General features: G+C 36.6%; 1 protein-coding gene across 1 annotated transcript in view; it reads left to right on the top strand.

Moving 5' to 3' along the window:
* The window catches only part of Ccdc50 (coiled-coil domain containing 50), a 39727-nt gene extending 26461 nt beyond the window's left edge, over nucleotides 1–13266 (top strand). Inside the window, exons 7-12 of the mRNA XM_010624555.2 lie at nucleotides 1334–1449; nucleotides 2144–2188; nucleotides 2294–2395; nucleotides 3823–3902; nucleotides 8343–8449; nucleotides 9775–13266. Coding sequence (XP_010622857.1) covers nucleotides 1334–1449; nucleotides 2144–2188; nucleotides 2294–2395; nucleotides 3823–3902; nucleotides 8343–8449; nucleotides 9775–9794 — 470 coding nt within the window. The 3' untranslated portion in view covers nucleotides 9795–13266. The remainder of the gene's footprint in view (nucleotides 1–1333; nucleotides 1450–2143; nucleotides 2189–2293; nucleotides 2396–3822; nucleotides 3903–8342; nucleotides 8450–9774) is intronic.
* The last annotated feature ends 63 nt before the right edge of the window (nucleotides 13267–13329 follow it).

Here is a 13329-nt window from a genome sequence, read left to right as displayed (position 1 = left end):
ATATATATATATATATATATATATAAAGTCTCTAAATGTAGTTTTCTTTCTTTCTTTTTTTTTTGGTACTGGGGATCGTATTTATGACCTTGTGCTTGTGAGGCAGGTGGCGGCACCACTGAGTTAAATCCCTGGCCCTCTAAATATAATTTTCTTTCTGTGTATGGTAAGGCATTTTAATGGAAACCATTATAACGTATAGTTATTGGTGGACATAATTTACTGAACTTGTGGTTTGATTGTTACTTGCAAGTGAGAATCAGCTAACTGAAAAGAGTCAAGCAAGGCCAGGACTCACCCAGGTTCTTCAAATGAGAGTCTCTAGAGGTTGGGACAAATACTATTGTAGTTCTTTACCCCAAATGATTTTAAGAAGTGGCCGTGGTTGACCAGCAGGGTGCAGTAGGAAGAGGTGGGAAATCAGAAGACAGTTTCTTTCTTCTCTCGGTGGCTCAGTGGCTTAAAAATCACTGCTTTAGCTGGCTGGTCTTGTTCACTGCATTCAAGGCTTTTATTTATTATTCCTGAGTATAATACATTTGTAGTGCTGAGTAATCACATTTATGAAAAAGGGAAATACGTTTCCACGATTTTGAAATAACGACATTTGCTTTAATTGAAAGTTACAAAAGAAATATGTGCTGTTCATAATATTCAAAGTAAAAAGCCAGAATTGCCACCAGTCCCCCATGTTCCTTTGTGTGCAGTGGAATAGAGTTCTAAAGTCACTGTGCTCTCTGAAACATCCCTGATGTGGTCTTCTCTGAAACTTAATAATGACTTAAAGGATGGATCATAGCTGTGAGAAAGCTCGAAAGCGAGTGAGTTTAGCATTAGAGCGGAAGCTGTGGCAGAGCCCTGGTTTGCTGGTGGGTATTTCTGCATACTTCGTGGATGATGATTCCCTCTTTTCTACGGTAGGATAAGGAGGCTTCGGAACTAGGAGGGAGCCTCTCGTCTCCAGTCTTGTCAGCTTAGCCTCTTTGACATTATGATTCTGTAAACTTCTTTTCTTTAAATTACTTTTATCTTCAGTGACTTGTTTTCTACTTCCTATTTTGTGAAGGCTTCACTTGCAGTTCTTAGCATGAGTTTCTGCTGTTGAAGAAATTATGTGAGAGGGAGTTTTTACCAGGCAGGTTTGGGCTGGTGACTGTTAAAATATATGGCTTATCTGCACTGCCTCTTCCACTCCTAGGGGAAAACTATGTTTCAGACCACCCTCACTGAATTCCAGCACGGAAGCAGTTTCAACAAGTGTTAGATACTAAACAAAAACTTCTCACATACATTTTTCAGAAAACAACCTGAGTTGCCTGACTTTTCCCCCCAGGAACAAAACCGAGGGTGACAAAAGAAGCTGTGTGTGCTCCATCACGAGTGACCCACAGAGATCAGGAATGGTATGATGCTGAAATTGCCAGAAAACTGCAAGAAGAAGAAATTTTGGTGAGTACATTTTATGGCAGAAGTTCAGTGAATGAATAGTATTTTTATGAATTGAATCAGCCTAGGATCATGTCATATGTGTTGTCATTCTCTAGCAGTTGATGAGCTGGTAGCAGAAAAAAAAAATGAGGGACCAGAGCACAGCAGCCCTCCCTTATCCTTACTACCCTGTCAGTGGTTCTAGTTAACCAGAGTCAAACTCAGTCCAAAAAATGAAATAGGTTCCAGGCAGGAACAGCACTTCACAGGTTTTATAACAGCATGTTGTTAAAGAATTGTTCTTGTGTTTTTATTATTAAACTCTCTGTGAATCTGTTTGTCCTGGTTATGTATTGATAAAAAAACATAGTATATGTAGAGTTTGGTACTATCCACACTTTCGGTTTCTATTGAGGATGTTAGAGCATATTCTAAGTGGATAAAGTTAGACTTTTCTATCGATTTTTACTTACTGAGTAAGCATTCATAATGAAACTCCACACACCTATCTTGCCATTATTTATTTCTGGTGATTTTCTTTAGGACCTACTTTAGAATTTGATCAAAAGAGTCTTTGCTCTGGCGAGTAAATGAAACCAACTGATTTTCAGCTTTAGTGCTGTAGTTTCAAGTACCAGTTTACTTTACTAAAGATTGTTAAAGTGGCAGTGTGGTTTTCAGTTGAGTGACTCTCCTCTGTGGTCTTTTCCCACAGGCCACCCAGGAGGATATGAGAGCTGCCCAAGTAGCCCAGGATGAGGTAAGTTCATGCTAGTGAGTTTAGCTGATAAGCTTTGGAAATATTTTAGTACTTTTCCACCTGCAAGTGAGTCTGCAGTTAATAATAGTGACTTGATCTTACTAGGAAATTGCTCGACTTCTAATGGCTGAAGAAAAGAAAGCTTACAAGAAAGCCAAAGAGCGGGAGAAGACATCTTCAGACAAAAAGCATGACCCCGACTGGAAGGTAGAATGTGTTTTCTGGTTTTTATTTAGAAACAAATATAAGAAGAGGACTCTCCTTTTAGTTTAAATTCTAAAATGTATTTAGGCTACCCAAATTATGTGTATTATGTATGCTCATCTAATGTATATAAAGTTTTTTTTATTATGAAAATCATTTAATTTTTGAAAACTGCAGAAAATTGTTGTTAGAGTACAAAACTCATTCTTTTCATTTTAAGACCACCTGAGATAAGGTACTTCTTCTGGTCATCAGTAATCTTAAGTTTGCGTACATTTACATTGCAGGAGAGTACAGTATTTCCACTTGCTTTCAGATTTTTCACAGTGATCTGCTTTCTCTGTCTGCTTTCTCTTTGTGCTTGTGTTATCCTTCATGGTTAACATGTCCCTCTGCCTCCTCCCTTTGCTGTATGGGAGACTGACAGATGCATACCTGTCACTGGCTCATACTATGTCACAGTGTAAGGACTCAACCATGGGCTCAGACTGTTCGTCAGAAGTGGTTTTCAAAGTGGGTAGTAACTGTAGTTGTAAAATAATCTGTTGTCAGTTCAGTTTGAGAGACTATCAGTGACTGTCTGCAAGCCACCACTCTTGACCTACATGGAAAGACAAAAGTATTGCTTTTTGAATAATGGTATATAATATAGAGTAAGAGAAGTTATAGGCAGCTAAGAAATACAAGCCCAAGATGGATGGGAGAGCAGAGGTGGAAAAAGAATTCATCCTATAGAGGCTCTTAAGGGAGAGCATTTGTGTTAGATTTGTAAGCATGCATCCTGGGATGTGTATCCATGGTACAGTTGATCTTCAGCACGTTTTCCCCCGCAAAATTCGTGTCTTAGGCCTTTATTCCCACTTCACAGTCTCTGTAATGGTTGTGATGGTTATGAAGCAATAGAATACATGGAAACCGTACTAGTAGTATTGCTCTACTGTTTCCTCTTTTCATTTACCCAGTTGTTGGTCTTAAAACAAGTGCAAGGGCCAGTGCTTAGTGGTACTGCGCCTGCCTTGCAAGCACAAGGTCCTGAGTTTAAACCCTGGTACCAGAAAAAAAAGTGTGAATGTTATTTTATATTATTTTATTTATTTAGTACTTCCTTACCCTCTTAGCAACTCAAGATTTTCTTTCTAATAGTTTAGTTAAGGATTTCCAGATGCTTCTGCTACACAGAATAATCCAAAGTTAATCATATTTCTTAACTAGGGAAGGGTAGTATTTTATGTATTGAAAATCAGAAAAGTGGCTATAATTTTTTAACATCTGAATGGGCATGTATAGGAACATTTTATATTGCTCAACTAAATGTAAATAACCTGAAATTACTGAAGAAGTTTGACATGGTATCCTCATTTTCTAAGCCTCATCTTTCCCTACTTTCTTTGATTTTTTTATGTGTGTGCATTTTGTTTTTCTATCCATAGTCAAAAACAGCTAAACCAGCACACTCCAAATTCCAAGAAAGCGATGAGGCTCACCGTTGGAAGACCGACAGACCAGCACGGTAAGCTGGCCCTGGGCTGTGGGTGAGCAGGGCGGCTTGGGCAGAGTAAGCCGGCGCCCTTGCTTGTCAAGGCTGAGCTCCAGAAAGCTGCAGTTGTCAGGTGCTGTCAGGTCTCACAGTGCTATTCTGAAACTTTTCTTTCCAGCGTTCGACTGGATTATGCAAGTCAAATAAGGCCTACCTTGTAGAAATTAGAAAGGACATGCTTTTTGTTGTTTTTTTTTTTAACATGCTTTTAATAGTTAATTCTTAAATTCTGCCTTCACAGAATTTATACCTTCAGATGGCGAGAGATGACATTAACTGTTTTCCTAACTAAAATTTCAGGCTTTTCATTTTCACTGGATTTCTTCCTGCTCACACTGGTGTAGGCCTGGCTTTTAGATGTGCTGGGACTCGCTTCTGAGGCTCCACACCCTGGGCAAATGTGGGTCACTGCGGACTCTTGAGTGTCACTGGAGCAAAGGTACCTCCTGACGGCTCGCTCTGCAGTTCCAGTTGGCATCATTTAAGTCTGTGGGGAGCGACCTCTGTTTCTACTTTTTTATTTTGTTTTGTGACCTCTCAACAGAATATGTGATTGGGATATGAAACGATGGCATGAAACAAGAAAAGAAGCCTAGGGTCTGTGGCGGGGGTGGCCCATGGGTTTAGAGTGAAGTGGGGAGGAATTCTGGGGTGCGCTTGGCTCTTGCACAGGAGGGTGAATGTGGATAACAGGAATGAGCTGTGTATTTCAGAAAGCGAGGAGAAAGTATGTTGAAAACTTTTGCTATAAAAAAGTGGTAAATGTTTGAGGAGACAGGTGTGCTTAATCTTATTCAGACATTACCCGCACATACAGGTGCTGACACATCATGGCACTCTCTTAACTAAGTAGTTTTTATGTTTTCATGTGTAAGTTAATTTAAGGAAATAGACAAAAGTAACAGTAAATCTGATATTTTGAAAATTGATTATTCGTTAAAATTACTAAAACGTAAGTTCTGTAATACTGAAAAATTTGACGCTTTGTTACTTATTACCCACACTTAAGCTGCTAGACTTGCTTCCTGCAAATGAATGTATTTGGTATCTTTAAAAAAGCCATCGTCTGTTTTTAAAGTCATATGCTTTCAGAGAATGACATCACCTTGTATTTTCCTAATTATATAATTATATAAAATCTGTTGCTCTTGTAGCTTTTGTGTTGTATGCATGTATCACACATTTTTTTAAGTCATGTTTTAGAATTATATGGGTTAGTACATCCCCAAGTAAAATAGGAAATCTGTTCTTAGTAGGAAAATGTATCTAGACTGTCATCTCTCTTTTAAATCCAAGAAATTCGCATAATTTTTAGGGTTGTTTTGATTTTGTTCTTCAAAGTCCTTGACCTTAAGAACACTCCTAACTTTTGCAGCAGATATGATAAAGCAATCTAGGAATGCAAATAGGTACTCTAAAAGTATTTGGCATATTGAAAGAATTAATAATTCCTGTATTAAAAATGACTGTTCTAAATTAGTGGAAAGTGACTTATGGCTACTAGAATTTAAATCTTTTTTACCTAAGAAAAATACTTGTCTTTAAATATCATTTCCTGAAAGATTGTATATATGGCAAAACAAAAATGAGTAAGAATTTTATGAAACATTTATTTTCATACTTAAAACATCTTCTACTCCAAATGTATGCTTTTGGGTTAGAATCTATGATTTCCTCCTTTAGATTTAATCATGAGGGAAAATTTTAGTTATCTGTATAGAAAGAGTTGGTTTTAGAGATTGAAAAACATGAACCTTCATAGGTCAAGATGCTTATTACTTCAGGGTAGTAATAGTAGTAATAAAAGAGAAACTATTTCTTTGTTCATTACAAAGTTTTCTTTCCTCTCTAAAGAAATAGAGAACCCCAGGAGTCTGAATTAATTGTAACTCTAGTTGGAAAAAGTTAACCCAAGTTCTAGATTCTTTTAACAACAGAATTTTAATGCTGGTGATACTAGGTGGGATTTTACTTGCATTTTTACCTTAGAAAAACCTGAACATCTAGCCAGCCTGCAATTCCAGCACTCTGAGAAGCTGAGGCAAGAGGATCACAAGTTCAAGTCCAGCCTAGGCAATTTAGTGACTTATCAGGACGCTGTCTTTAAAAATGGAAAGAAAAAAATAAAAACCTAAAGGTCTTCCAAGTCTTACTTAGTTTCCAGCACATTCTTATGACTGTGAATTACATTTGATCTCCATCTAATCATTTATCAAATACTTATTGAGATCCCCAATAATTACCCAGAGCTATGGTAAGCAGCAGCCCACAAGACTAAATTGTTCTGCTGTCATGAAGTTTATAGTCTAAACAAATAATTACCAAATAACTTATTATGTTAAGTGCTGTGAATAAGAAGCATAGGGAGTGTAAGAGCATGAGGAGTCTAGGTGGGTTCCTTAAAGAAGTGACCTTTGAAGTGAATTCTAAAAGGTATTTAGTACATCACCTATTTGAAGATGCTAATTTTTTCATGAAAACAGGAAGCAATAATCCTGTTTTTAAAAACAAAACAAAACACTGTGCAATCAACTGTTGTTTCATAAGAGTTTTTTCTAGCTTTGGCTATAAATACCCTTAACTTTGAAACAACCATCTTGCAACAGAATAATTTGGGAGAACCTCTGGAAACAGTAAACCACCATTTGTTCTCTGTGCAGCCAAAAACTGAATGTAACACACAAGGAGAGCTGAGACAATTCTAGAGTGATTTGTTTATTCTAGCATGGCAATCCTGGAGGACTGGTGGCATCCGTGCTCTGTTCTGCAGCTTTAGAACCCTTTTCCTTGATGATGAGTTCATGCTGAGGCGATGTCGTGAAGTTTTTTGCGATTCCCACTTAGCTTTGATCTCCCAGTAGAGTGTTTTGATCACCTGGTGAAGGTGACGAAAGAGTGAAGAATACAGTCCATGCAGTGATTGCTAACTCTTCTTACTTGGGCCAAGTCACCTTGGTGGCCACCCGCTTTGTGAGGCTAAATTCCTTAATCCTCCAGTCGGATTGTTTGGTCTCAATTCTTTTTACCACGTCTTCTGCTACTTTTTAAAAATGTTGTATCAGTAAATAATAAAGAATAACTATTTTTATTTAACTTCTAATATTTTTAAGCAAATGGTTCCAAGAGAAGAGAAATGTGCCACATTTCTTATGGTCACATTAATTATATGTATAAATAACGATAAGTGAAAATATAAAAACATGCGTCTCTTCTAAAAAATAAAAATAGATTTTCAAACATTTCAAAGGCACAAATACATATGAAATATATATATATACACACACACACACACACACATACATACACACACCTAAACACAAATACACAGTTGTGTACAGATGGTGCTGATGAAAACACACTTATGTAACTGTAATTGTTCGGTGCACTAATTTTTTAATCCATTTCATTCTTGAGTCCTGCCTGTGCCACTGAGTAACTGAACTTGGACAGATCTGTTAACCTAGTCTAACTCTAAAGTGTGTTCATGAGAGCTGCCATACAGATTTGTCTGGAGTGTTAATCCAGATGATCTGTTTAGAACCTACAGTGCAGGACTTGCTGCTGTCCCGGGAGTTGCACACTCAGGGAGATACTTAGAAGGGCAGGGTGAGAAATGTGAATACGCACGCCTTTATTTATGTATCATGTAACCCACTGTACCAAACTGAGTATAACTGTACAAACCTCCAAATAGGTGCATGTTATAAATACACAGAATGTCCTACATGATTATATAGTTCAGAAATCTTAACCTCATCTGATTCCATGCTTTAAGGCAAATTTTGAATATATTGTTGGGAAAAAAACCAATAGATATTTTCTTTATCTATGCCAAATGTTTCAAAATACATCTTAAGTAGTTAATGAAAGTTTTTAGTAATAAAAACTTCCTAATTTTTTGATCCATTTTGGCATAAAAATTGCAGATGCGTTCCATGGCAAGTTACAAATTTATTAAGATCTGCTTTGCCAGGAGCTGTGCTCATGACTGTGTGTATCAAACCTCCTTACATCTCTCCCTGGCTCTTTGCCTGCCTTTCCGCCTTCCTTCCTCCTTTTTCTCTTTTCTTTGTCCTTAACTTTGTCATTTTCTTCTATACTTTTATTTCTTCCTCTTTTTTCTTGGTAAAAGCTGCTAAAACAAAGTAACTTTCTTATAAGTGGCACCAGTTATACCGTATTCATCTTTGTTTCTCTTGCATAGTGGCCCACACTATTTAGGTTGAGTCTTATATATCAAAACAAAGGGATAGTAGTGTAAAATAATGTATTCAGGATCATGCAACTGTCCAGAAGAATTGAAAAGCATTTTGGCTGTTCATTTCTACAGAAAATATATTTACCATGCAATCCATCCAGTGAGAGGTGGAATTATATCATGTAGGGATCTCTTTAAATTCTGACTTCCCTCAGGCCGCCACCACCTGTCACAACAGAAGCTGAGGATCTGGATGGCACTTACTTTACAAACCAGCATAGTTCTACACGTCATTATTCAAAATCAGAATCCTCTCATAAAGGTAAGAAGAGTGTGAATAATAAAGTTTTAGACCTCTTTATAAGCCTTATGTTTTGGTGGAAAATCAGATACTGTCTTCTGACCACTAGGGTGGAATACTAAGTTTTCTTCCTCTCCGTACATCATTACATTGTTATTGTGTCCCCCCATCCCCAGCCCCCACCAGGAATTGAACCCAGGCCTTCTCTCTTTGTGTTGTGGAGATACGGTTTTGCTAAGTTGCTGAGGTTGGGCTGGAGCTTGTGATCCTGCTGCGTCGACCTTTAGTGCTGAGTTTACAGGCATTCCCACCATGCCTTACCATTATATTGTTCTTTATTTATTCAAATGCAAAAACAAAAGCTAAGAAGCAACTTTAAATTGAATATAAAATGTTTTTTATCCACTTACATTTTCCTCCTAGGAGAGACCTCATATCTTTCATATTTAATATGGGTGTCTACACTGAAGTAACACTTTAAAGTGGACGGAATAGCTAGATGTGTCTGCTCCTTCAAGGACACAGATTATATACATTTGTTGTTAGAATTTTAAAATGAAATAAAAATTAATTATATCAACATACTTCAGAATGGAAGCAATCTAAACATTTGATCCAGAAGTGTCAAGATCATATAAAATAAAATATGTCAAATAAATTTGCAGATTGCATGTTTTACAAACTTTGGGTCTCATTAATTCATGAAGCCTACAATTGTTACAATTTCTGAGTTTTTTAGTTAATATTTTTATTATGCTTTTCCAGAGCTAGTGGTAGTTTCCCCAGATTTCTTTAAATTACCCTTTAACGCTCCTTTAAAAATACCACAGCATTAAAAGAAAAAAAAAATGCCATGGCATAGATAGCATTTCTTGCTACTTAGATCAGAATATCTGGGTACAGAATGTCAGACATTCGAATTTTTGGAAAGCTTCCCTTCCTCCATTTGTGACACTCAGCCAATTTGAGAATAAGACAAAGACATTATTTAAAAGATAAAGCTAGTTGGGCATTATAAATGTCATTATCAAAACTGCTCACTCATCACAGTTTCCATCAATTGCTGGAATTTTTACCATCCATGATTTAACCGAAAATTGCTTTCTCAAATTGTGCATGCATCCATTTTGGGGGCTGTATTACTGTCCCCAACATATATTTAATATATGATATTACAATAACACTTTTACTTTATATATAAATATTTTAAAATCAAGGCCAAAGTAAAGAGGAACCACTGGAAATACTCAGAAATAAGGATAAATCATCTTGGCTAAGCAAGGGGAAAAAACTGAGTTTCGGAGATTCTTCTCCTTAGCTGTGTTTCCTTTTTCTCTCCCCTCCAGGTTTCCATTACAAGCAGTAACAACTTGGGAATCTGCCTTGAAACGGACTCATTGTAGCAGATCTTACTGGATGACACAGAATGCATTCCACATTATTTTTCTGCTGTGATTGCATTCCTGGGGTTTATTTTCCAGTGTTTTTCTCACTATAAATAATTTCAATTCATTTCAGTGTTCTGGCTATTCTGATCATGAGGGCAGCATAAGAAAACATAGCTTCCGAATATTTGCCACCTTTGTGCTACATTACTTCTTGGTATAGAGTATCCAGGAGCTCTGCAAAGTGCCGTTTTGTTAGTTATGGAGTATGGGCATCTAGGGACTAGGTTTAGTTAGCAGTTAAATTCTGTGGAGAATGAGTAATCCAAGTAAAATGTAACATTTGGCTACAGAGTACAAGAATATAAGAAGTAGCGCTTTTGGTGCACTGCTGTATATTAATTATTTTGAAGGGCAGGACATTTGTTTTTGTATTCTTTTCAGGGAAAAAAAATTACAACCAATAAGTATTTTAAAAAGAGACATGTGGAGCAGATGAAATATGTTGTTCTGAATACATGGACCACAGTGGCTGCACATCTTTGTAAGTCCTCAGGAAAATTGACCTGGATACCAGCCATTCTTTGTTACACTTACGGTGCCATTGCTCTGTAGTAGCCAAGCTTTCTGAAGACCCCGATTAATGGGCCATGAATTAGTAATCATTGGAAAGACTTCTAACTAAAAATGGAATACTTTTAATCTCATTTTGTATTTACATGTAGAGCCAAGAGAATATGATTGTGTAAGTAAAGATGCTATTGATTTCTCTGGCTATAGATAAAAATTTTCCTCTTGCTTAAAAGCCATTCAAGTATTTGTTGGTGTCCTTCTTGTAGAATTAGACAACATGGTTCTTTATCTGTTTGGTTCTGCACATTTGTTAGTGGGCATTGAGTTCCCTTAGCCCGGATTCAAGAAATTCAAAATCATTTCTAGCTGTTAACTCATGGAATTGCTTATTGCCCATACTCTTTAGTTAACACATATGGCAATTGGCAGTCAAGATATATATTGTGTATTCCTTCAGTTTTATTTGCTATTCTTTTTCCTTGTACAAATTTGACATTTCTGGCATTTCATTACGGTGTTTGGGAAAGAAATATACAGGTGACTAGAGAAAAAGATTTTAGTTGTCCACCCTCTCACTACAGCTGCCTTCTTTTTGCCTTATCTGTCCAGACTATCTTTAAAATTGGGCAATATTCAGAAATATGTTTAGAACAGAGTCTCACGGTGCATGTGGATCTCTCATTTTGAGAATTCCTTGAGTTTTATAAACTTGAGTAAAAGGCACCCGAGAGTTAAATTCTGGGCAAGTGATAACAAAACCTTAAGGAAAACCTTTCAGAAAAATGGAGGAAAGGAAAAAATAGCAGTTTGCACAGTTATGATGAAATGAATATTTCTTCATTTAAAGAAGAGGAGACAAATGAAAGTCCAGCCTTATGCCAATTACAGATAGTTTACTATCTTATTAAGCCTATTGACTTAGAGTAATGCTGTATTTTTCTTTATCTGCCCTGTGATTTTCTTCATTTTTAAAGTTTTCTTAATAGTAACTTTAAAAAAATACAGTTGTCTTTTTATATCAATTTAGGCAAATGGGCAACATCATTTGCCATATTTTTATTTTATAAATGTTTATTTTTCTATCTCATGCAGTGATCATTTTACTTTAAAATTTTTGAGTTTTTTATTTTCATGTACTTCATTAAATCATATTTATTACTGTAAAATGTTAACTTGACATACTTCAGTCAAAAAAAGTCAGAACACTTAACCAGAGTGCTTGTGTCTCATCTGTCTTAGTGAGTGACCAAAGGTAGTGTTGCTCTTGTGATAGCCAGTTCAACATCAGTATTGAGAATTTGTTACTTTTTTTGGGTTTTTAAAAGATAAAAATTTTAAAATATTTTATCTTTATTTTATTTTTTTGAAAAGCACACTTTTTAAAAGAGCATCAGTAATTATTTACATGTGAGTAATGAGATAAAAAGTAATTCTCCCAGTTATATTTTCATTCTTTTCCATTCTGATAATATAAATATTATCTTTGAGATGATAGGAATATTAACAACTGTATTTTAATGAACTGCTAGACACACTTCACTGTGTCCTCTGCTTTTTACTTTGTCATTTTTATATATGTGGAAACATTTATTTTGTTCCTGTTCCTGCTTTCGGAACATACACCATTTAAATCTTAGGCCCATGCTGTATCATACTGTTGTCATATAAATGAGTAGTTTTGGCCTTGGAAAACCTTTGTGTCGCCAAGTTTCTACTCTCTGGAGGCCAGGCCCCGTTCACACCAGTATTGCTGACTGAGCACAGTACATCACTGAGCCTTATCTCTAGGCGCCTTGACGTCTTCTCTCCCCCGCTACTGTAAATCACTGCCTGGGAAGAGAGATTGGAAAAGAGTCAGATTAGAATGTTCTGACTTGAAGAAAATTTGACTCTGTTCAAGCCACTGTTAATCATCATTATTTGATTGGGAGACTGGACAGTTGCTTCATGTTTTAAAAAAAATTGAGATTTTTAGAAAGTGACTTTGTATACCAATGAATTCCTCAAGGAACTTTTCATCAAGCAGCAGCATACTAGTGAACTGCAAAAGCAAAACAAATGCTGCCATTGGCATTTTGATAACCGAAAGCACCTTAATTAGAAAGGAAAGGTGCTCCTGGAGGAGGACAGCCTCTTCAGAATGGCATCGACTCCCTGCATCTAGGTCAGCGTATTTCAAAATGTGTGACATTGAACTGTTGTTTCCCATTGAACTCTGCAAAATTCTGGACCAGATCCATGTCCCTCTCTTTTCTGTGGCTGGAGGCCAAACTAGATGATGAGTAAATTCATTGTTGACTGACCACTCTCCGTCTCTTTCTCTCACAGTCAGAACATGACAGTATACTGGTAGCTTTTAACCGATATTATTTTTCACTGGTAGTGTCAGATCTTTCCAAATCTGTCCTGTGCCAAACTGGAAATGCCAACTATGGTGCATTCAGTTTACCACTTAAGTGGTAACATTTTAGGGCCTTGATTTTGAAGTTTTGCCTTTGTATAAAATCACTTAGGGAAACATCAAGAAGACAACTGTGATTGGCTAAAGTCTTCAGCGTAATAAAGGAGTGAGGCCACTCTATAAACAACTGGAGAAACTGAGAAAAGAACAGAGCTTATAGTCAAAGGCTTCTTCCCATTTTGGAAAATAGTATCTGTGTAGGGAGCATTGACATTGAAAGGAAGCACAGTCCTTGTAGATTTCAGTGTACATAGTGTGCCATATTCTGATAACACAGACTTTTTAGAAACAGCTATAAAAAAATCAAAACCAGGATTTTTTTGTAACAGTGCAAAGAAGTTTTACATGCTATGTCCATCACTTACTACTTGCAGTCAGAGAAGTGACTCTGAAATGGGCCCGTTTTCTCCTCATCTCTCTCGGTGCCTCTGAGTCTTAAAAGCCATATCTGCTTCTCCTGTTACTTTTTTTTTTTTTTTTTT

The sequence above is a fragment of the Fukomys damarensis genome, unplaced genomic scaffold, assembly GCF_012274545.1.
Source record: "Fukomys damarensis isolate Sample0158 unplaced genomic scaffold, DMR_v1.0_HiC HiC_scaffold_12, whole genome shotgun sequence".
In the NCBI taxonomy this organism is placed as follows: domain Eukaryota; kingdom Metazoa; phylum Chordata; class Mammalia; order Rodentia; family Bathyergidae; genus Fukomys; species Fukomys damarensis.
The sequence above is the reverse complement of the archived record's forward strand: the minus strand, read 5'-3'. Positions and strand labels throughout refer to the sequence as shown.